The sequence below is a fragment of the Nicotiana tabacum genome, chromosome 2 (genome assembly GCF_000715075.1).
Source record: "Nicotiana tabacum cultivar K326 chromosome 2, ASM71507v2, whole genome shotgun sequence".
In the NCBI taxonomy this organism is placed as follows: domain Eukaryota; kingdom Viridiplantae; phylum Streptophyta; class Magnoliopsida; order Solanales; family Solanaceae; genus Nicotiana; species Nicotiana tabacum.
The window spans coordinates 70,994,482-71,020,339 of NC_134081.1; the positions used below are offsets into that span (position 1 = coordinate 70,994,482).

General features: G+C 39.1%; 1 protein-coding gene across 1 annotated transcript; it reads right to left on the reverse strand.

Annotated features, from left to right (window-relative positions):
* Positions 1–24,375: 24,375 nt before the first annotated feature.
* LOC107775865 (uncharacterized) lies at positions 24,376–25,167 on the reverse strand. Its single transcript, XM_016595661.1, has one exon. It carries the CDS (start codon positions 25,165–25,167, stop codon positions 24,376–24,378), a length of 792 nt encoding a protein of 263 aa, XP_016451147.1.
* Positions 25,168–25,858: the final 691 nt, after the last annotated feature.

Below are 25,858 nucleotides of genomic sequence, written 5' to 3' on the forward strand. Positions count from 1 at the left end.
CATGTCCTTAACTTTTACAATGCACACATCCAAGTTAAGGACACCATGTCCTTAACTTTTTACTGCACACATCCAAGTTAAGGACACCATGTCCTTAACTTTTTCACTACACACATCAAAGTTAAGGACAACTTGTCCTTAACTTTTACAATGCACACATCAAAGTTAAGGACAGCTTGTCCTTAACTTTTACAATGCACGCATCGAAGTTAAGGACATCATGTCCTTAACTTTTATAATGCACACATCCAAGTTAAGGACACCATGTCCTTAATATTTTTACTGGACACATCCAAGTTAAGGAACCATATCTTTAATATTTTGACTGCACATATCAAAGTTAAGGACATAGTGTCCTATTTTTGCAAGTTGTACTGATAAAGTTTAGGACATGATGTCCTTAACTTCATGACTACTGTGTAAAAATTAAGGACATAGTGTCCTATTTTTTCAACTTGTACTAATAAAGTTTAGGACATGATGTCCTTAACTTCATGACTACTGTGTAAATATTAAGGACATAGTGTCATGTATTTGCAACTTGTATTGATAAAGTTTAGGACATAATGTCCTTAACTTCATGACCGTTGTTCTAAATATTAAGGACATAGTGTACTGTGTTTTGCAACTTGTGTTGATAAAGTTTAGGACATCGTGTCCTTAACTTCACGATTGTTGTATAAATATGTCCTGAATTTTCCATTTTCTTGACTTGAAGGATGGATACAATATGTATTATAGTTGTTTGTAATGGTAGATGGATTGCAGACTATAAGTATCTTGATCATCAAACAAAGTTTGTTCTAGTACCTGAGGCAATTCGATTTGAAGATTTCATTAACAAGGTCTTTGAAGTTATTGAATTGGATAGAGGCAAGTTTGAGGCAATGATATGGTTTGATATCAATCTGGGAACAAGCAAAATGCTTGTATCTAATGATTTAGATCTTCACACATGTATAGAGTTACTAAAAAGTCATTCACTCTTCAAGGGCTGTCATTTTATTATTGATGTTTCGGAAAGAGTTTTTGGTTCTACAAGCACCTTTGAACATGTCAATACAGAAACTCAACAAGACAATCAAGACAAATGCCAACAGATAATGGGAATAGATGTGGTTGAAGCTCAACCAATAACTAAAGAGGTGCTTCAAACATTTGATTCTATTCAAGTGGAAGGACAAAGCATTATAGAGATTGACAACGAACAAGCTTTGGGTATTCAAGTCTCAGAGAGTGCACCGGTAATAGAAGAAGTTGATGAAAAAACCTTTACTCAACTAACTAGACGATGCTCAAATTCGAAACAAAAAGAATCCCAAACTACGATATTAAGAGAAAATGCTTTGTTGGATGAAATAAAAGTGGGATCAATATTTGACAAAAAGAAGAGTATAATTAACTATTTTTCGAATATAGTAATTAAAGGACATTTTGAATTCAATGTTGTTAGATCAAGCTCAACAAGATATTCGTTGAAATGCAATAATGATAGGTGTGTGTGGTGTGTGCGTGCTTTCAGAATTAAAGATTCAAGACTATCCAAGATAGAAAAGATAGAGAAAAATCATGACTGCTCAGTTAACACTATGAAAGCTTATCAAAGGCATGCAACTTCAAAGTTGATTAGTGGTTACATTATCGATAATCTTCGAGACCTAAGGTTTGAAGTTACACCAGCCTTTGTCATGGTAGAAATGCAAAAATTGCATGGACTAGACATTGGTTATCATAAGGCGTGGCATGCTATTCAACATGCTTTAGCTTTAATAAGAGGAACTCCTGAAGAGAATTATGAATTATTGTCTTCATACTTGTATATGATGAAAAGTAAAAACCCGGGAACATACACTAACATAAAGATAGACGACAACAACAGGTAAACAATCAAAAAGAGTTTATTAGTCTATTTTATAAACTTTAGGAGGTGTCCTTAACTAGGATGTGTGCAATGAAAATGTTAAGGACATGGTGTCCTTAACTTCGATGTGTGCAGTGAAAAAGCTAAGGACATGGTGTCATTAACTTTGATATGTGCATTGTAAAAGTTAAGGACATGGTGTCCTTAACTTGGATGTATGCAGTGAAAATGTTAAGGACATGGTGTCCTTAACTTGGATGTGTGCGGTGAAAAAGTTAAGGACATGGTGTCACTTTGATGTGTTCATTGTAAAAGTTAAGGACATGGTGTCCTTAACTTTGATGTGTATAGTGGAAAAGTTAAGGACATGGTATCCTTAACTTGGATGTGTTCATTGTAAAAGTTAAGGACATGGCGTCCTTAACTTTGATGTGTGCATTGTAAAAGTTATGGACAAGTTGTCCTTAACTTGGATATGTGCAGTGAAAAAGTTAAGGACATAATGTCCTTAACTTGGATATGTGCATTATAAAAGTTAAGGACATGGTGTCCTTAACTTTGATGTGTGCATTGTAAAAGTTAAGGACATGGTGTCCTTAACTTTGATGTGTGCATTGTAAAAGTTAAGGATAAGTTGTCCTTAACTTTGATGTGTGCAGTCAAAATGTTAAAGACATGGTGTCCTTAACTTGGATGTGTGCAGTGAAAAAGTTAAGGACATGGTGTCCTTAACTTTGATGTGTGCATTTTAAAAGTTAAGGACAAGGTGTCATTAACCCTGATGTGTGTAGTGAATGTTAAGGACATGGTATCCTTAACTTTGATGTGTGCAGTGAAAATGTTAAGGACATGGTGTCCTTAACTTTGATGTGTGCATTGTAAAAGTTAAGGATATGGTGTCCTTAAATTTGATGTGTGCATTGAAAATCTTAAGGACAAGTTATCCTTAACTTTGATGTGTGCAGTGTAAATGTTAAGGATTTGGTGTCCTGTATTTTTAACCTTCTGTTAAACTGTATTTTCAGGTTTCTTTATATGTTTTATGTATATGGATCATCAATAGCTTGGTTGGAATCATTGTAGACTAGTAATTGCTGTTGATGCAACTTTTTTGAAGTCAAAATATGCTGGTGTATTAATGATTTCAGTTTCAAAGGATGCAAATAATCAAATATTCCCACTAGCCTTTGGAATTACAGAATCTGAAAATAACAATTCCTATGAGTGGTACTTTAGTGAGCTTCGCAATGCAATTGGGAGCCGTGACAATTTAATTTTTTTATCGGACAAGCATCAATCTATAGCACATGGCATTGCAAAGGTATATCCTGAAATCCACCATGAGATTTGTATCTATCATTTGGAGCAGAACCTAAAGCGAAGGAAATTGAAAAGTGAGGTCATAAAAGTTTTCTAAAGTGCTGCAAGAGTATAGAGGCGCAAAGAATTTGATCTATACATGTCAGATATAGCAAAAGTTGATAAGAAGACTTTTGACTACTTGATGGAAGAACCACCGGAAAGGTGGGCACGTTCTTCTAGTCCACGACGAAGATATGACATGCTCACAACAAACATAGTTGAGTCAATAAATTCTGTGATATTAGAAGCAAGGGAACTGCCTATATTAAGAATGATAGATTTTATCCAACTGAAGCTACAACGTTGGTTTTATGAAAGAAGAAATGAAGCAGAAGGAACTTTTTATGACGTTTCTTGTTGGGTAGAAGAGGAATTGAAGAAAAAGATAGATTTAGATTTTAATTTAAATGTAAGTATTATGTTCTTACTTTAGCTTATTATTTTAATGATAATTTAATATAATGTACTAACTTATAGTTTTTTAACTTTGAAGGTCTTCCCTATTGATTCATGGCGTTCTAGAGTTGAGGAAGAATGAATTCCTTTCTTGGTGGACTTAAACAAAAGAACATGTGATTATTTTCAGTTTTAATTTGATAAATTACCATGTATACATGCAATTGCAGTTATCGAGAAGAGAAACATCAAGAAGTCCAATTTCTGCTCGGACTGGTACTTAAAGGAATCTTGGCTGAAAATATATGAAAGACAAATACATCCTGTAGGACATACGGATTCTTGGATTGTACCAGAGAGTGTTAAGTCACAAATTATTAAACCTCCAGATTTTAAAGTCCCACCAGGTAGAAGGCAGAAGAAAAGGCATATTCCAGCTACCGAATCATCAAAAATAACATTCAAATGTGGTCGTTGCAGAAGAATTGGTCATAATAGAACAATCTTGTATATATTCTCCGGCAGTCCATCCATTTTCAAGGAAGCATAGAGAATAATAGATATATCCACTTATGTTTATCTAGTCTTTTAAGTTTTTGCTATAAATTGGATTCATTTAGATTATTTTTATTTGAGCAAGTAAACATTAGCAGATGGTTATATAAAAGATGTCCTTAATTTTCAAAGTTTCTTTGCGCTTACATGCTCTTTGTTTCTTTTTCTTTTTCTGGGAGTTCAATTTACCTTTGTCGGAACAATTATTATTTATGGGATTATATTCTTGCCATAAGTAAACAAGAAAGTTCTTTTCTTTATATAATTTGACGCCTGCAACTTGCTATATCCTTATTTTTAAAATCAGATTGGTACAAGTAAAACTTAAGGACATAATCTTTTAAAAGTCCTAAAAATTTCAAGTATGAATCTAATATTAAGGACATAAATTTCTAAAATGTCCTTATCTTCTGGAAATCTCAGATTATTGTCTAGATTTCCAGAAGTTCAGGACATTGCAGAAAAATATGTCCTGAATATTATTTTCATCCTTCAACAAATCAGGACGTTTATGAACATTATGTCCTAAAGTTCTAAAACAATCAATGTATCTTTTGCTATATTTCTATAGATTTAATAAAAGACTGGCAATTTAAATTGGACAAATCAGTAGTTATAAAATTTGACATCTGCAACTTGCTAAACACAACTTGCTACATCTTATTTTTAAAATGAGATTGGTACAAGTAGACTTCAGGACATAATTTTTTGAAACGTCCTGAACATTTGAAGTAACAGTTTATTGTCTATATTCCAGAAGTTTAGCACATTTAAAAAAATATGTCCTGAATATTATTTTCATCCTTCAACAAATAAGGATGTAGTTAACAAATTCTGAAGTTCTACAACAATCAATGTGTGTTGCTTTGAATTTCTAAAAACTTCAAGACAATTTAATCAAAGATTGGCCCTTTAAAACTGTAAAAAAATAGACAAATCAATAGTTAATAGAAAGAAAGAAATTAATAACATGATGCCTTCATATTACTGCTGAAACTGTAATTTAGCATTGCTGTGACAAAAAAAATTATGCTATGCAAACAAAATAAAGTGCCTTGTGAATAATTTACAGGATATTTCAGAATTCATATGGATTCTTTATAGCAATTTTATACCAATTCCAATACAGCTGACTTTCTTTACAACTACACTATAACTCCTTTGCGCAAGAAGTTTTATTTTCACTATCATAGTCGTCGCCGACATTTTCTGGTGGTGTATCATAACCAGAATTTCTTTTCCACTCTCCATGTGCCCAAAGATTTGCTGCAAGTTCTTTACTGAAGTTTGATATGTCCTTAGGTTGGAATTTTTCCACATCCTTTCCCATCATCAACAACTCCACATACTTGATTAGGAATGCACCACAATCAGTCCTAAGAAAAATATAAGATATGGAGTCAATTAAACAATATCTTTAATAAAATAAATCTAAAGTACATATAAATTATATAGCAAATAACAACACGTACGATCCAGTTTGGTGCGGTGATCTTTGCCACTGAATATCAAATTTGTTGAATGCATTTCCAAAAGACTTGTGATTTTTCTCAAACTGTGAGAACTTTAGCAAGTGGGGGATCATGCGTGCATATATTTCAATGTGTTTCATTCCTTGCTCATATGGCTCACTATATATGGAATCGTACACATCAATCTTTCTCTCATTCAAGTCCAATACCCCCAAAAGAAAATGTGTCACAACATCATTATCTTCTGAAGGAAGCCGACATGGAAAAAAGATTTTGTCAACCTCTGTCCAAGCAATTCCACATCTACGATTGTCACCCCACACATATGGTGTGAGAACCAACTGATTATCATCACACCAAAACAAATCTGAAGCATCTTCATTGAAATCCTTATACACAATTAGCATATAGTTATCAAAAAGTATATCTATAGTTGTGCAACGAAAAGGATGGGCACAAGGGTGGTAACATTCCTTCTATCTCGAATAATACATGGCAATGTCAATATGCTTCATAAAAAGGCAAAAAAAGAAAAAAAATCCATCATTCCTAAATAATTAAAAAATAATAAATTAAGAAGAAAGAAAACAAATGCCTTATGAATTATCAAACATTATCATCAAGTACAAAGCTACTAGCTGCAAGCTCAAGGAAGAACATTTTGCTACTGATTTTTTGATGGTACAGTTTATATAGATTCTTTCTCACACCATTATCCTCAGCATATATATCAGTTTGTCCCCTAAAAATTTTAAAAATATCAAAGTTAGAAAGTTTATAAGTTAGTCCTCAATTCCTAATTAAGGACACTTGGTCCTGAACTTACAGTAACAAGGTCATAAGTTTAGGACACTTGGTCCTGAAGTTAGAGTTGCAAATTCAAAAATTAAGGACAGGTAATCCTTAACTTACAGTTACAAGTTCAAAAGTTAAGGACACTTGGTCCTAAACTTAGACTTACAAGCTCCTAAATTAAAGTCCTGAACTTAGAGTAACAAGCTCATAAGTTAAGGACAATTGGTCCTGAACTTAGAGTGGAAGTTCAAAAATTAAGGTCACTTGGTCCTGAAGTTAGAGTTACAAATTCAAAAATTAAGGACAGGATGTCCTTAACTTACAATTACAAGTTCAAAAGTTAAGCACACTTGGTCCTGAACTTAGACTTACAAGCTCATAAATTAAAGGATAATTAGTCCTGAACTTAAAGTAACAAGCTCATAAGTTAAGGACAATTGGTCCTGAACTTAGAGTGGAAGTTCAAAAATTAAGGACACTTGGTCCTGAAGTTAGAGTTGCAAATTCAAAAATTAAGGACATGTAGTCCTTAACTTACAGTTACAAGTTCAAAAGTTAAGGACACTTGATCCTGAACTTAGACTTACAAGCTCATAAATTAAAGTCCTGAACTTAGAGTAACAAGCTCATAAGTTAAGGACAATTGGTCCTGAACTTAGAGTGGAAGTTCAAAAATTAAGGACACTTAGTCCTAAAGTTAGAGTTGCAAATTCAAAATTAAGGACAGGTAGTCCTTAACTTACAGTTACAAGTTCAAAAGTTAAGGAAACTTGGTCCTTAACTTAGACTTACAAGATCATAAATTAAAGTCCTGAACTTAGAGTAACAAGCTCATAAGTTAAGGACAATTAGTCCTGAACTTAGAGTGGAAGTTCAAAAATTAAGGATACTTGGTCCTGAAGTTAGAGTTGCAAATTCAAAAATTAAGGACAGGTAGTCCTTAACTTACAATTACAAGTTAAAACGTTAAGGACACTTAGTCCTGAACTTAGACTTACAATCTCAAAAGCTAAGGACACTTAATCCTTAACTTAGATTTACAAGCTCACAAATTTAGGACATTTAGTCATGAAGTAAGTAAGAGTTGGAAGCTCAATACACTTAGTCCTGAATTTAAAATTACAAGTTCAAGACACAAATGTAAGCAAATAAGAAATAATGAATACATTTAGGGACTTACACTTTTTGGCGACCTTTCTTTTTCTCCTTGCCCAACCACCCAATGAATTTCTTCAATAAGTTTTCATCATCTTTGGCATAATGAAAAATACATGTACGAGTATATTTTGATTTTATCCAACCCGTATAATTGTGAGCATTTTCATTGTGCGCCATCGATGTTCTTCTTTTTCTTTTCTGTTCAAAAGGAGATTTCAATTGCCAACTAAGCTTCTTATTCCTTTTATGCCAACTAGACCTTACCTTGCAATTCCTATTGAGGCATGAACAACCTCATCAACTATCTTCAATAAATCTTCATAATTCTTCATTTCTTCTTCGATCGATTGGACTTTGTAGATATGGTCGGGGCTGCCCCTTTTCACTTTGCATCTCTCATTGGGAGTATCCTAAGTTTTACTCCTTCATTCACTTTATCATCCCAACTATTCTCCATTGTGTGTGTCTTATTCTTTTTTTCACTATGCGTTGTCATTGGGTTAAAGCATGCAGGTGAAAATTCTTTTTTTATATTATATTATTTCATTGACCTTATTCTCTATGCTTAGGTTAGATTATTAATTTTTGATTATTCGCCTCATATTTATTGTTTATTTTGAAGATGCTGGAAATTTTGAAAGTTGAGTTTGTTATCATGGCACTATAATTAAAGTGAAATTGTTTTCTCACCTTGCATTTGTTATTCAAATTTGTATTGTTGCTTGGTGAGAAAGAGTGAAATGCATGAAGTATGTTGCCGTGCCTTGTTTGCATTCTTTATCATATATTGAGAGGTTATGAGGATTAAACCACGAAGGGTGATACCGTGCATTTGATTATTTATCATTGTTTATCATATTATAGAAGGTTGAGAGTAAAAGCGCGAAGGGTGATGCCGTACCATTTTATTTATGATATTACATGGTGAGGAAGAGAGTATAAGCACGAAGGGTGATGCGTGCCATCTTTATTTCACTACCTTATTTGATTTTCGGATTTACTTGGTTACATTGTTTCTTATTTTGGAAGATGTTATTTGGTGATTTCGCACTTGCCGTTCTTATGATATTTCCCTTTCGCATGTTCCCTCCCAATTAATATCTTTGTTGTTCTACTTGATGTTTTTTGCTTTACGTATATATCTGTACATGATTTTTATAGGTATCTTGTCAAAGCAGCGTCACTACCTCGTCGAGGTAAGGCTCGACACTTATGGAGTACATTGGGTCAGTTGTACTCATGCTACACTTCTTCACTTCTCATGCAGATATTGGTGTTGGTCCTAGTGGCGTCTAGTGTTGTTCTTCTTGGATTCACCCACATTTGGGGACTTGAGGTAGAGTTGCACGACGTCCGCAACCCTAATGTTCCCCTCTTCCTCCATTTTACTGTTTACCTAGTCTCAGACAGTTGTACTTTATTTCAGACCATATATGTAGTATGCTAGTTGCTCATGTATTCGTGAATCCGGATTCTGGGAGATATTTAGATACTATCATGTGTTTATTATTATACCATTTCAGACTATTTCAGTTTTTTATTGTAAATATTTTATTTTGAATTGTTAAAATTAGTTAAATAATCTAGCTAACGTTGGCTTGCCTAGGAAATGAAATGTTAGGCACCCTCATGGTATCGAGGGTGAGATTCCGGGTCGTGACAAGTTGGTATCAAAGCACCAGGTTGCTTAGGTCTCATGAGTCATGAGTAAGCTTAGTAGAGTCTGGAGTATCGGTACGGAGACGTCAATACTTATCTTCTAGAGGCTATAGAGCTTTAGAAAAAAATTCACTTTTTTTTTCTATCATGCGATTTCTATTCTATAACTGAAGTTTGAATCATTCCATTCTTGTTCTGTCACAGATGGCGAGAACACGCACAATATCTGTTGGTTCCCCAAGTACACGCAAGTATACGTGGTCGTCAAGTAATAAAGTGACTCGAAAGTCGGATGTCAAACCCACAAAGACTTAGATCAATTGTCAACTAAGAAAACTAAAATCAATTAATTGTCCAAGATAATCAAGAGTGATATTTTTCTATTAATCTACTATTGCGGAAATTAAACAAGTAATAACTAACTTATCAATAATGTAAATGTGTATGATGAGATTTTACTTCAAAGGAGATGAAAATTCCAGGATCGTAGTTGGTTTATCAATCCTATTAAGTTCAATAATCACACTCGTTAATCCATATTATCTATGGTTGCTAATGTCATTACCTAACTCCATGTCAGGCCGTGATGGTGTCCAGCACCGTTGCTGGACAAGCCAACAGTGAATAACTTAGTGATTTCCCATTTAGCTTTACTTATTTTAAAATATTTGGTAAATAAAGGATTTTTAAGGCAAACAAACGGAAACATCTAAAAACAGTTATAACTATTGAATTACAAACCAAAAATCAAAGTTTACTAATACGTGCCAAGATTTGGTGTCACAAGTGTGTGGGCAACTAGTAGAATATACAAAAGATGACTATCCTACTGTTTGAAACAACATAGACAGATAAAAATAAAAGAGAAACTCCGGCATGCTACTGAACGACTTAGAAGGGGGTAGCTCACCGTGAAGTCTCGGTCCAAGATCAAGTATGCGCGCCGGGCGAGTAACTAGATGCACCAGCCTCAAATCCTGTACAATTAAGTACATAAGTGTAGTATGAGTACATGAACAATATGTACCCAGTAAGTATCCCGCTTAACCTCGAAAAGTAGTGACGAGGGGTCGACTTGACACTTACTAGGCCAATAATAATATAATTAAAGTACTATGCTAAGCATGGATATCATGAATGATACTGTTAGTTCAACAAAAGGAAGAGATAAGTTCTTCTTTCATAATTATAACATAAATTTCAGTAATACTATTTAGCAACTTATATTTCAAGGCATTTAAGTAGAATAAATCATGAAGAATTTCCAAATAATTAGCATGCGCAATTATGCCGAGGTCGTACGGCCCGATCCAACAAATATTTAAACTGTGCACTGCGATAGGGTCAAATGGCGCGAACCATAGATGCATCTATTTACTACCGAGGCACTCGGCCCGATCCACAAATAATAATTATTTTCAAGAAAATACAAGTTTCTCATTTACAGTCAAATATCTCATACAAACCTTCAAGTGTATTCAACCTCATAAAATTCTTTTATCAATTTCTATCACGACTAAGTGATTATATTAGCAAGTAAGGGCACGAACATTCCAAGTGTAGCATGATACGGGTCCTAAACTACCCGAACAATAGCATAATAGTGGCTACGTACAGACTCTTATCACCTCGTACGTACGTAGCCCCCACAATTAGGTACAAACATTTATTTAATTCACTTATGGGGTTAATTCCCTCTTACAAGGTTAGAAAGGAGCATTACCTCGCCTCAAAGTCTATTTCCCAATTCAAGAACGCGCTCAAGCCTCCAAATTTGATGCCAAACGACTTGAAGCTAGTCAAACATTACATAAACTAATCAAGTTATGCTCAAAAGTTCGTAATTCCACCATTTAAGTGATTACCCAACCTAAATTTCAAGAATCCTAAAATTTACAACCGGGCCCGCGTGCCCGGATTCCGGAAATTTTTAAAGAAAGTTGTTACCCATAACCTTAGGAACATAAATATATGGTTTTTACTAAATTTCATAACGAATTTCATGGTTAAATCTCATTTTTATCAAAAACCTAGGTTTTTATCTAAACCCGTAATTTTCACTAATTTAGGAAGATGTGGAGGTCGAGTATTAGGGTTGTAGGTTAGGAGGTAGTTGAGTCGTGCCTTACTTCGTACCATGGTGGGACTAGCCATCTAAGGTTTTTGTCTAAGATAGCTAGTGGGAATGTTGTGGCTTACTATTTCTCTTTTCAGTGCATGTCCTAATTGCTAGCTATCACTTTTGCTTTGCATCTTTCTTCTAGATTTCATGGCGTTCCTATTTTTCTTATGATTGTTGTGGTGATACTAATATTTACTATAATTGTCTCCCTTTGCTTTGCATCTTTCTTCTGGATTTCATGGTGTTTCTATTTATCCTATGATTGTTGTTGTGATACTAATATTGTCTCCCTTTTGTCCTTTTGTCCTTTTGTTTTTTGAGCCGAGGGTCTTTCGGAAACAGCCTCTCTACTCCTTCGGGGTAGGGGTAAGGTCTGCGTACACACTACCCTCCCCAGACCCCATTAGTGGGATTTTACTGGGTTGTTGTTGTTGTTGTTGTACATGTTATAACCTACCCATAATCCATGTATTTAACTCACATTTGATAGGAATTACTTACCTCAACTAGTTGATGGAAATCCCCTCTCTAACCATCTCCAAAATCTCCCCCAAGAAGAGTAAGAAGTGAGCAAACCCCGATTTAAAACATTACAGCCCTTCAGCGATTTCCGGACCTGCGGTTCAATTGGCGCACCTGCGATTCCACTTCTGCGGACAAACTCACGCAGGTACGGACCAAAGTCAGGCTGCCTCATCTCGCTTCTGTGCCCAGGTGATCGCACCTGCGGCCACGCATCAGCGACAAATGACGCGCATCTGCGACACTGCCTGCTCTTGCGATGCCTGCCTTTGCACCTGCGCTTTTGCAAGTGCGGTCCTTCCTATGCTTCTATGATGGATGGGAAGCCTATGTTGGGACGCATCTGTGATCATCTGGCTCGCACCTGCGGCTGACCAAGCGCAGGTGCGATTATGACAGCAACTGGAGCTTCAACTTTGGCTTGCAAATTCCAACTTGGTCCGAGCCTCGTCCGATTGACACTCGGGGCCCCCGCGGCTCCGTCTGAACATACCAACAAGTTTGAAATCAGAAAACGGACTCGTTCGAACTCTCGGAACACCCAAAACAGCATTAAAACGAAGAATCACACCCTAAAAGCCAATTGAATCAAACTTAAGAACTTCAAGTTCTTCAATTTACTTCCAATGCGCCGAAACATGCATTTACTACTCGGAATGACACTAAACTTTGCGTGCAAGTATTAAATGACATTATAGAACTATTACCGGTATCAGATTTCTGTTTGGAACTCGATAACACCAAAACCCACCCCAAACCAAATTTAAAGAACTTCAAAGTTCTTCAAGAACTAACTTTCACTATTGGGCGCCAAAACGCTCCCGGGTCATCCAAAACCTGATCCGAACATATGCCCAAGTACGAAATCATCATACAAACCTATTGGAACCGTCAAATCCCAATTCCAAGGTCGTTTACTCAAAATGTTAACCGAAGTCAAACTTGGCCTTTTAAGCCAACCTTAAGGATCCAAGGGTTCCGATTCCAACCCAAACTCTTCCAAATCCCGAACCAACCATCCCTACAAGTCATAAATCAGTAAAAGCAAGAAAGCAAAATGACCTATCGAGTCATTGCATTCTCCACCTCTTAAACAAACGTTCGTCCTCGAACGGGTTTAGATTCATACCTGAAGTGCTGAATAAGTATGGATATCTGTTCTGTATGTCCTCCTCGAACTCCCAGGTCGCCTCCTCGACTGGTTGGCCCCTCCAACTAACCTTTACCACGGAAATCCTCTTGGATCTCCACTAGCGATCCTGTCTAGCAACAATGGCAATTGGCTCTTCCTCATAACCCAAGCTCTCATCTAGCTGAATAGTGCTGAAGTCTAACACATGCGACAAGTTGACATGATATCTCCGAAGCATAGACACGTGAAAAATTGGATGAACCCCTGATGGGCTGGGAGGTAAATCAAGCTCATAAGCAACCTCCCCAACTCGCCTCAACACCTCAAATGGGCCTATAAATCTTGGGCTCAACTTGCCCTTCTTTCCGAATCTCATAATACCCTTCATCGGCGAGACTTTCAAGAGAACCTTCTCGCCTACCATTAATGATATATCATGCGCCTTCTGATCCGCGTAACTCTTCTGTCTGGACTGCGCTGTGCAAAGTCGCTCCTGAATCAACTTTACCTTTTCCAAGGCATCCTTCACTAGATCAGTACCATATAACCTAGTCTTGCAGGGCTCAAACCACCCGATAGGAGAACGACATCGCCAACTATATAAAGCCTCAAATGGGGCCATCTCGATGCTGGACTGATAACTGTTGTTGTAAGCAAACTCAGCCAAAGGCAAAAACTGATCCCACTGTCCCCCAAAGTCAATCACACATGCTCTCAGCATGTCTTCCAATATCTGAACTGTCTGCTTTATTGCCCGTCGGTCTGTGGATGAAATGTTGTGCTGAGCTCTATACGGGTCCCCAACTCACTCTGTACGGCTCTCCAAAAATGTGAAGTGAACTGAGGGCCTCTATCTGATATGATGGAAACAGGCACACCGTGCAACCGAACTATCTCCCGAATATAAATCTGGGCCAACTTCTCTGAGGTATATGTAGTCACAACCGGAATGAAGTATGCCGACTTGGTCAATCTGTCGACAATGACCCAAACTGCATCCAACTTCCGCAAGGTCCGCGGCAATCCAACTACAAAGTCCATAGTGATGCGCTCCCATTTCCATTCAGGTATAGTCATCTGCTGAAGTAGGCCACCTGATCTTTGGTGCTCATACTTGACCTGCTGGCAATTTAGACACCTAGCTACATACTCCACTATGTCTTTCTTCATACGCCGCCACCAATAGTGCTGTCTCAGGTCATGATACATCTTCGTAGCACCTGGATGAATAGAATACCGAGAACTGTGTGCCTCCTCTAGAATCCTCTCCCTCGAGCCATCGACATTAGGAACACATAGACGACCATAGAGTCGCAAAACACCATCATAGCCAATAGAAACCTCCTTGGCACCACCCTATAGTACCGTCTCTCTAAGAAATGCCAAGTGCAGATCATCAAACTGTCGGGCCTTGATCTGCCCCAATAATGAAGACTGAGCAACAACACATGCAAGAACTCGACTGGGCTCTGAAATATCCAACCTCACAAGTCTGTTAGCCAAGGACTGAATGTCCAAAGTTAGTGGTCTCTCCTCCACTAAAATAAATGCCAAGCTACCCATACTCTCTGCCTTCCTGCTTAAGGCATCCACGACCACATTTGCCTTGCCCAAATGATAAAAAATAGTGATGTCATAATCCTTCAGTAACTCGAGCCATCTACACTGCCCCAAATTAAGATCCCTTTTCTTGAACAATTCCTGTAAGCTGCGATGATCAGTATAAACCTCACATGACACCCCATACAGATAATGCCTCCATATATTAAGAGCATGAACAATCGCGGCTAACTCCAAATCGTGCACAGGATAATTCTTCTCATAGGGATTCAGCTGCCGCGAAGCGTATGCAATAACTCGCCCCTTCTGCATCATTACACAACCCAAGCCAACGTGTGAAGTGTCGCAATACACAGTATACATCCCCGAACTGGAAGGCAACACTAAAACTAGTGCTGTAGTCAAGGCTGTCTTAAGCTTCTGAAAGCTTGCCTCACAATCACCGGACCAACGAAATGGGGCACTCTTCTGGGTCAATCTAGTCAAAGGTGCTGCAATGGATGAAAAGCCCTCCATAAATCGGCGATAATAGCCTGCTAACCCCAAGAAACTCGTGATCTCAGTCGCTGAAGTGGGACGAGGCCAACTCTGAACTCTCTCAATCTTCTTGGGATCCACTTTAATACCCTCTCCTGATACAATATGCCCCAAGAATGCCATAGACTCTAGCCAAAACTTACATTTGTAGAACTTAGCATATAGCTCCTGTTCTCGCAATATCTGAAGTACCACTCTCAAATGCTGTGCTCCCCCAGGCTACGTGAGTAAATCAAGATGTCATCAATGAAGACAATAACAAAGGAATCAATATAAGGCATGAACACCCGGTTCATCAGATGAGTAAATCAAGATGTCATCAATGAAGACAATAACAAAGGAATCAATATAAGGCATGAACACCCGGTTCATCAGATCCATAAATGCTGCTGGGGCATTAGTTAGGCCGAAGGACATCACTAGAAAATCATAATGGCCATATCTAGTACGAAAGGTCGTCTTCGGAACATCTACGTCCCGGATCTTCAGCTGATGATACCCCGCTCTCAAGTCGATCTTAGGAAACACCCTAGCACCCTGCAACTGGTCAAACAAATCACTGATACGTGGTAGCGAGTACTTGTTCTTGATGGTAACCTTGTTCAATCGGTGGTAATCAATGCACATCCGCAGAGTCCCATCTTTCTTCTTCACAAATAGCATTGGTGCACCCCAAGGTGGTACACTTGGTCTCACAAACCCTTTTGCTAATAATTCCTCTAGTTGCTCCTTCAACTCCTTCAATTCATTCGGAGCCATACGGTATGATGGGATAGATATAGGCTGGGTGCCTGGAGCCAAATCAATACAGAAATCAATATAACGATCTGGCGGCATGCCTGGAAGATCAGAAGGAAACACATCGGCAAACTCCCAGACTACTGGCACTGAATCAAACATCGGAGACTCTGCGGTGGTGTCCCGAAAATAAGTTAGATAAGCGAAACAACCCTTCTCGACCATATGTTGAGCCTTCAGAAAAGAGATGACCGAACTAGCTGTACTAACCGAGGAACCCTTCCACTCCAATCTTGGTAATCCCGACATCGCTAAGGTAATAGTCTTGGCATGACAATCAAGGACGGCATGGTATGGGGATAACCAGTCTATGCCCAGGATAACCTCAAAGTCGATCATATCAAGAAATAGAAGGTCCGCTCTAGTCTCTTAACCACAGAACGTGACCACACAAGACCGGTAGATCCGGTCCACAACCATAGAATCGCCCACAGGAGTGGATACATAAACAGGAGCACCTAAGGACTCACGAGGAATATCCAGAAAATGAGCGAACAAAGATGACACATATGAATAGGTAGACCCTGGATCAAATAATACCGAAGCATCCCTACCACATACAGAAATGATACCCGTGATCACGACATCTGAGTCAAATGTATCTGGTGTGCCCGAAAAAGCATAGAATCTGGTTGGAGCGCCGACGGGCTAGCCCCCGCCTGACTGAACAGTAGATGTCTGGCCTCCCCCTGCCTGGCTTCTACCTCTAGGATGGCCCCTACCAGCCTGCCCTCCGCCTCTGGGCGGCCGGACAGCCGGTGCTAAAATCATGGGCTGCTGGCCCTGCTGCACTGCCTTGCCCCGAAGCCTGGGGCAGAATCTCCTCATGTGACTGAGATATCTGCACTCTAAACAGTCCCTCGGTGCGGCAATCTTCTGCCCTGATGTCTGAACCCGATGGCTTGTTGACCCACTAAAGGAAGCTTGAATAGCCAGTGGGTAGTATGAACTCTCTGGCATGGCACTAAAATAGGAGCTGGAAGAACCCTGGTGACCTGAGTATCCACGGGAAGAACCCTGGATGGCTGGGGGGCAGTAAGAACTCTCAGGTGTGGCGCTGAAATAGGGGCGAGCGGGAGCACCTTGAGAAGGTGGTGGTGATGAATATGGGGACCTGATAGGCTGACCCCGCCCAAACTGACCTCTGCCCCTAGCTGGGGCACCTCTAAACTCTCCAGAGAAACGGTCTCTCTTGTCCTCCTGCGTCTGCTCTCTCCCTATCTAATGGTAGCCCTCAATCCCCCGAGCAATGTCCACTACCAGCTGATAAGAAGTCCCCATCTCAACAGGCTATATTGGCCCTAATACCAGAGTGTAGCCCCGCAACAAACCTCCGTACTCTTTTTGCATCCATAGGAAGTATCATAAGTGCATGGAGAGACAACTCAAAAAACCTCGCCTCGTAGTCGATCACTGACATCTGACCCTGATCAAGCTGCTCAAACTGATACCGCAACTCTTCCCTCTCCGAGGGTGGAATATACCTAACCAGGAAAAGTTGTGTGAACTGGCTCCATGTCATGGGAGGAGAACCCGCTGGTTTTCCAAGAAGATAAGACTGCCACCATCTACGGGCCCTGCCCTCTAGCTGGAAAGTAATGAAGTCAACCCCATGAGACTCTAGTATCCTCATGTTGTGCAATATGTCCCTACACCTATCAATGAAATCCTGGGCATCCTCATGACGCTCGTCTCCAAAAATAGGAGGGTGTAACCTAGTCCACCTGTCCAATAAATTCTGCGGATCGTTGTCTGCAGTTGATCTAGGATCAGGTGCCATTACTGCAACTGGCTGGTCCCCGTCCACGGATAATGTACCTGCAGTCTGTGCAGCTGCATGCCTGGGAGCCTGGACAGTAGGGGTCTGTGCTCCCCTCCCGCCAGAGATATGGCTGGGTCTGCTGGAAATAAACCAGCCCGGGTCATTGAATCCATGAACCGTAGCATACGGCCCATGACCTCCTGAAAGCCCAGTGCTGTCATGAAATCTACCTGGGCTGGCTCTGCTGCGGACGCCTCGCCCTGCTCCTCAGTAATGGGATCCTCCACTAGATCTGCTGGTGGTGCTACTGGGGCAGCTCTGGGATGCCCTCGTCCCCTACCTCGGGTCGATGCCCTCCCCCGACCGCTGCCTCGGCCTCTAGCAATGGGGGGAGCAGCTCCTCCCGGGTCTGGAACGTCTGCCGTACGCGTCCTCACCATCTATGAGAGAATAGAAGAAGGAAATTTAGTATACCATCAATTGCATGATATGAGATGAATAATGAATAGTTTCCTAACACCCCATAACCTCTCGAAGATAAGTACGAACTTCTCCACACCGATCCGCAAGACTCTACTAGGCCTACTCATAACTTGTGAGACCTACGTGAACCTAGTACTCTGATACCATGTTATCACGACCCAACTCCATGTCAGGTCGTGATAGTGTCCAACACCGTTGCTGGACAAGCCAACAGTGAACAACTAAGTGATTCCCCATTTAGCTTTACTTATTTTAAAACATTTGGTAAATAAAGGATTTTTAAGGCAAACAAACGGAAACATCTAAAAACACTTATAACTATTGAATTACAACCCAAAAATCAAAGTCTACTAATACGTGCCAAGATTTGGTATCACAAGTGTGTGGGCAACTAGTACAATATACAAAAGATGGCAATCCTACTGTCTGAAACAGAATAGATAAATAAAAACAAAAGAGAAACTCCGGCATGCTGCTAAACGACTCAGAAGGGGCAGCTCACCGTGAAGTCTCGGTCCAAGATCAAGTATGCGCGCCGGGAGAGTAACTAGATGCACTAGCCTCAGATCCTGTATAATTAAGTACATAAGTGTAGTATGAGTACATAAACAATAAGTACCTAGTAAGTATCCCGCCTAACCTCGAAGAAGTAGTGACGAGGGGTCGACTTGACACTTATTAGGCCAATAATAATATAACTAAAGTACTATGCTAAGCATGGATATCATGAATGATACTGCCAGTTCAACAACAGGAAGAGATAAGTCCTTCTTTCATAATTATAACATAAATTTCAGTAATACTATTTAGCAACTTACATTTCAAGGCATTTAAGTAGAATAAATCATGGAGAATTTCCAAATAATTAGCATGCACAATTATGCCGAGGTCGTACGGCCCGATCCAACAAAATATTTAAACTGTGCACTGCCGGAGGGTCGAACAACGCGAACCATATATGCATTTATTTACTACCGAGGCGCTCGGCCCGATCCACAAATAACAATTATTTTCAAGAAAACGCAAGTTTCTCATTTACAGTCAAGTATCTCATACAAACCCTAAAGTAAGTGTATTCAACCTCATAAAATTCTTTTATCAATTTCTATCATGACTAAGTGATTATATTAGCAAGTAAGGGCATAAACATTCCAAGTGTAGCATGATACGGGTCCTAAACTACCCGGACAATAGCATAATAGTGGCTACGTATGGAATCTCATCACCTCGTACGTACGTAGCCTCCACAATTAGGTACAAACATTAATTAAATCATCTATGGGGTTAATTCCCTCTTACAAGGTTAGAAATGAGACTTACCTCACCTCAAAGTCTACTTCCCAATTCAAGAACGCGCTCAAACCTCCAAATTTGACACCAAACGACTTGAAGCTAGTCAAACATTACATAAACTAATCAATCTGTGCTCAAAAGTTCATAATTCCACTATTTAAGTGATTACCCAACCTAAATTTCAAGAATCCTAAAATTCACCCTCGGGCCTGCATGCCTGGATTCCGAAAATGTTTAAAGAAAGTTGTTACCCATAACCTTAGGAACATAAATATATGGTTTTTTACTGGTTAAATCTCATTTTTATCAAAAACCTAGGTTTTCATCTAAACCCGTAATTTTCACTAATTGACATGTTATAACCTACCCATAAACCATGTATTTAACTCACATTTGATAGGAATTACTTACCTCAACTAGTTTATGGAAAACCCCTCTCTAACCAGGTCCACAATCACCCCCAAGAAGAGTAAGAAGTGAGCAAAAGTGCTCAAACCCCGATTTAAAACATCATTGCCCTTCAGCGATTTTCGCGCCTGCAGTTCAATTGGCTCACCTGTTATTCTGTTTTTGCGGACAAACTCGTGCAGATGCGGACCAAAGCCAGGCTGCCTCATCTCGCTTCTGTGCTCAGGCGATCGCACCTGCGGCCACGCATCAATGACAAATGACGCGCATCTGCGACACTGCCCGCTCCTGCGATGCCTGCCTTCGCACCTGCGCTTTCGTAGGTGCGGTCCTTCCTCCATTTCTGTGATGGCTGGGCAGCCTATGCTGGGATGCATCTACAATCATGGGGCTCGCACCTACGGCTCACCAAGCATAGGTGCGATTATGACATCAGCTGGAGCTTCAACTTTGGCTTCCAAATTCCAACTTGGTTCGAGCCTCGTCCGATTGACACTCGGGGCCCCCGGGGCCCCGTCCGAACATACCAAAAAGTTTCAAATCAGAAAACGTACTCGCTCCAACTCTCGAAACGCCCAAAACAACATTAAAACTAAGAATCATACCCTAAAACCAATTGAATCAAACTTAAGAACTTCAAGTTCTTCAATTTACTTCCAATGCGCCGAAACGTGTTTACACTACTCGGAATGACACCAAACTTTGTGTGAAAGTCTTAAATGACATTAAGGAACTATTCCCGGTCTCGGATTTCCGTTTGGACCTTGATACCACCAAAACCCGCTCCAAAACAAATTTAAAGAACTTTAATGTTTTTCAAGAACCAACTTTCACTATTGAGCGCCAAAACACTCCCGGGTCATCCAAAACATGATCCGAACATACGCCCAAGTCCAAAATTATCATACGAACTAATTAGAACTGTCAAATCCCGATTCCGAGGTTGTTTAATCAAAATGTTGACCGAAATCAAACTTGGCCTTTTAAGCCAACCTTAAGGAACCAAGCGTTCTGATTCCAATCCAAACTCTTCCAAATCCCAAACCAACCATCCCCGCAAGTTATAAATCAGTAAAAGCAAGTACGGGAAGTCTTATTTAGGGGAACGAGGTTCTAGAAAGTAAAACGATCGGTCGGGTCGTTACAGCTAATTAACCAGATCGTTTATATGAATTACATGTTCCCACAATACTACTCGCCTGCCCACAATATATCAACCCTATATTCCTATGGTATTGAATCTACCATGAATGAATATAATACGATATTCAATTAAGTAAGAGTATTGGGTATATTCCTATCCTAACCGCAAAATCTTCCCCCGAGCCACAGGTTCAGAAACAAGCTCTATCTAATTCTACTCTAATCTAAATATGGCTTTCCCAAGTATAGCATATATAGTAGGGTGAATTGGTAGCTACAACAATTCACAAGTTAAAACTAGAATTAAAGAAACAACCACAAGATGATAATCCAAATTAACGAAGATGTAATTAATAAACGTTAATAATCATGTCAACCATAACCCTAGAAACATAGTACTTAGCCACTCATGTTCGTAGTAAGAATTTTCCAAATATTTTGCATAAACAAATTACAAATAAAATATAAAGGAATGAAGAACTCTATGATTTTCTCCTCCAAAAGTTGTTCCACGTGATGTTCTTGCCTCGGGTCGCAAAACTCCTCTAAAAATGGTGTTTAATGACTATTTATATGTGTAGAGAAAAGACCTAAATGAAATAACCAAGTCCAAAACCAAGTAGGTGACAAAATAGGCTTTAAAAATCCGGAACACCCTCGCCACAGACCTCGCGGCGACAGCTCAAACGCGCGCTCCAGCTCACCTCATGCCTCATGGCGCAAGCTCTGTCCCGAGCAAAATACCCTACCTCGTCTGCTTAGTAGCAAGCAATAAGGCTCGCGTCGCCTGCTTCATTTACAATTCTGTTTCTTTTCTTTCTTTGCCTACTCTTCAAGTCACGTTCCTTTTTTGTTTTCTTTCCTTTCCAATTGTTCTTTTTGTCTTCTTTTTGAGTTGTCTCTTTTGTCTTCCCACACAAAGTCAAACCTTAATATATCCACTAATTAAATAATCACAACTTCATTCTTGTAGTGTATAAAATACACATAAAATCTCTACTTTGCTCCCAATTTCGTCTTCAACGTACCTACACATAAAATAAACTCAATTAAGCACAAATATAGTATAGTTTAGCATTAAAACCCTGAAACGTAAGGTAAGTAATGCACTAAGAATATGGAATTATAGCCAACATCAGTTACCCTAACGTTACTCGTGCTCGAGCAATCAAACTACACTTTATATAGACACGACCTTTTTACACAATTCTCCTAACCCATCATACCAAGAATCTTTAAAATAGACTAAGCATGAGGGTGTAACATCTTCACCTCAAGATTTGATTCACAAGTACCATGCATTATTCACAACTCACTCACGTAGAGTCAATGCCATTACCTTTCCTTCATGAATCAAGTGCCCCCACACAACAAAAGAAAGTAGTTCCACACACAATAAAATTTAAGAACAATTAGGAACTCAAGATAGAAAGAATTCACTCTCTCAGAAATAACATTCATATGCCACAAAATATGCACCATAGGCTAGCCCGTAGTGTAATACTCTACTAATCGAGCTCATTCAGTCTTGGATCAAGTAGGACTTTAATTGGTTGTAATGTAGGCTGCGGGTCGGGTAGGATACATTTGGATATAAGAGTGACTACACCTTCCTAAGCACTTTAATACATATACTTTAACATTAAAACCTCATACTTATGTCAAACCAAACTCCACCTTCACATCAATGTATATTACTCCATAATTTATTTAGCACAATTACATCAAGAGTCACCACTATTAAGGAATATTTTTCACAGCAATACAACTATATTTTTCTTTTCTTTTTCAATTCAAGTGGCTCTTACTTTTTCAAAACAGTGCTCCTTTCTCCTTATTTCTTTAGTTCCACTCAAAAGCCAAACCAACCACCCCACGCTTTAACTTTTACAAAGTTCATTACAATTCAAGTGCTCATAAGAGGTTAAAAGGTTCAAATATATGATTAATTCAAACAAATGGGTAAGGCTTGTAATGTGGTTGCCAAAGAAACATGATTACAGGCTCAAAAGGTTAACTACGATACATAACAATTAGGCAGGTAAACTATATATATCTGGCTCAACAAAGAAACACCTATATCACTTCCAAGACTGAACGAAATTACTATTTCGCTTTGCAAAGACACGTGGCAAGTTCTAGACATCAAATGCAATGCACATAAAAATACACAAACCTCACACACACATGGCACATAACTCACTCAGGATCGGACTCATCAAAACACTCTAGTCAAAGCAGTTAAGCAAATTTAAGATCACACAATTTAAGGTACTCATACAAGAGTCAAAAACTGAGCCTAAGCGTCACAACCAAAGTACTCACTATTCTCAGGGCATAACAAAGTCAAGAGATATTGCTTCAATTCAATTCATCTCACATTGGCTCCTACTCCTAAAAAAATAAAACTAACTACACCCGGTTCAAATAAAACCCTTGGAAAAGAACCGCGGCACAAAGAAAATCCAAGGGAGAATTACTACACTACCTACAAAGAAAAGCTTTTTGTGTTTTTTCTTTAGATTTAAATCCCTCAAGAAAACTGTCTAGGAGATCCATCGTCGGGAAAAGTCCAATTTTTCTACGTTTTTTTTTAATTTGTTTCATAGCTACTAAAATACTAAAACACCACACAACTACGAAAACAAAAATAAGAAGTTAACATTTTCCTAACATCCTACTACTAATTATCTCGAGAATTCTCCCACGCCACACTTAAAAGAGTGTAGTGTCCCCAATGCACAAATAAAGAAAAATAATTACGATGGTGGACAAGAAACTCCCTGAAAGGCCAAAAGCCAAAGCAATCACGGCTCACGGGGTACTCAGACTTCCCCCCAGGCATGGTCCTTAGTGTGGCACCTCACACTTTGTTCTCACTATCTAACTCGCTTTTGTACACTTCCAATGGCTTTGCCTCCTATGCTTATAATCCTACAAAATGGAAACAAGCACTACAACAATAATAAGATAATAAATAAAAATAATAGAAAGCACTAAAGATGGGTTGCCTCCCAACAAGCGCCTGATTTAACTTCGCGGGACAACACTGCTACTCTTCTCAGGCTGGGCGCTTTCTCTTCTTCTTTCTCCCATTAAGTCTAGCCTTTTTACACACTCTCAGAAGGTCTCCTCTTTCATCTCTGGCTCTTTTCTCAATCGTCCTTACACACTCAGCTTGCAATACCACCTCCTCCAACTCAGTTGTCCCATCCGAATCACTACAATTCACATAAGGACTCTGCTCTATCCCCTTCAGTTCTACCACAACAATCATGCACAAGTCCTCATAATGCTTAGGGAGCTTAAGTGTCTTGTACACATTAAAAGTGATTTTCTCATCGTCAACTCTCATATTCAACTTCCCTTCCCTAACATCAATAATCGCTCCAAAATAATGGGCACTTCCTCATCTGCCTCGTAATCAAGAACAATAAAATCAGCAGAAAGAATAAACTTTTCCACTCGAACAAACACATCCTTAATAATTCCTTCTAGCATAACTAGTGAATTATCTGCCAACAGTAAAGTGATTATAGTAGGTCTAAGCACCCCTAATCCGAGTTGCTTGATCAAAGAGGATGGCATCAAATTTATACTAGCCCTTAAATCACACAAGGCTCTACCAACTTCTTGCTTTTCGAGAGACAGATGAATTGTGAAACACCCAGGATCCTTTATCTTAGGAGGAAGTTTACTCTGAACTCTAGCACTGCACTCTTTAGTAAGTGCAACAGTTTCAAACTCTGTATGTCTTTGCTTGTTTGCCACAATATCTCTGAGATACCTTACATACTTAGGCACTTCCTGCAAAACTTCCACCAAAGAAAAATTCACACGCACTTGGCTCAAAATATCAAAGAATTTCTTGTACTTAGCGTCATCTTTTTGCTTTTGCAGTCTTTGTGGAAATGGAGGTGATGGCCTTGTCACAATTACTGGCTCTGATCCTTTGTTCTCTTTCTCATTCTCCTCAACTGGCTTATGAACTAATTCTCCTTCAGGACTAGCTGTATACTTCTTTTTCTCTGAAACTTCTTCTAATGTTCTTCCATTTTTGAAGGTAACCGCATTGACTTGAGCCTTAGGATTAGGCTCAGTATCACTCGGGAGAGCTCCAGCAGGTCTAATATTCTGATTGTTAGCCATTTGCCTGAACTACCTCTCTAGATTTCTGAATTCTGTGCGCAATTGTTGATTCTCAGCCCTGACTTGTTGATTCTCAGCCATAACTTTTCGATTGTCTATCAAGAGCCTTTTCATCATGTCAATCAAACTCTCCTCTGCTTGCTGTGGAGGTTGAGGTAGATGATTGTAATTCACTTGAGGTCTGATATTCTGATTTCCACCACAAGAGAAGTTAGGATGACTCATCCAGTTCGAATTGTATGTGTTACCATATTGGGCATGTTGATTCATTGGTCCTCTAGCTTGTTGCCCCACATAGTATATTGATTCAGGATTCACGGGACATGTGTCACTTGTGTGACATTCACTACATAAATCTTAGCAAGTAGACATCTATTGCACATGTTGCATCTGTTGTGCATGATGCATTGTCATTTTATTCATCTGATTCGCTAATCTTGCTATATCTTCCCTCGTTGCTGAGAAATCATCAAGCTCGATCACACCTGCTACCTCTTGTTTAAGTGCTCTTCGTGGTTCCCCATATCCTTGCCAATTATTATCATTAGCAGTGAAATAGTTTAGCAGGATCTGGATCTCACTATACGGTCTTGCCATGCAACTATCCCCACATTCTGAGTCAAGATTCATCTTTGATGCCTCGTCTAACCCATCAACGAAAGTGTGACCCAGCACCTCATCGGTCTAACAA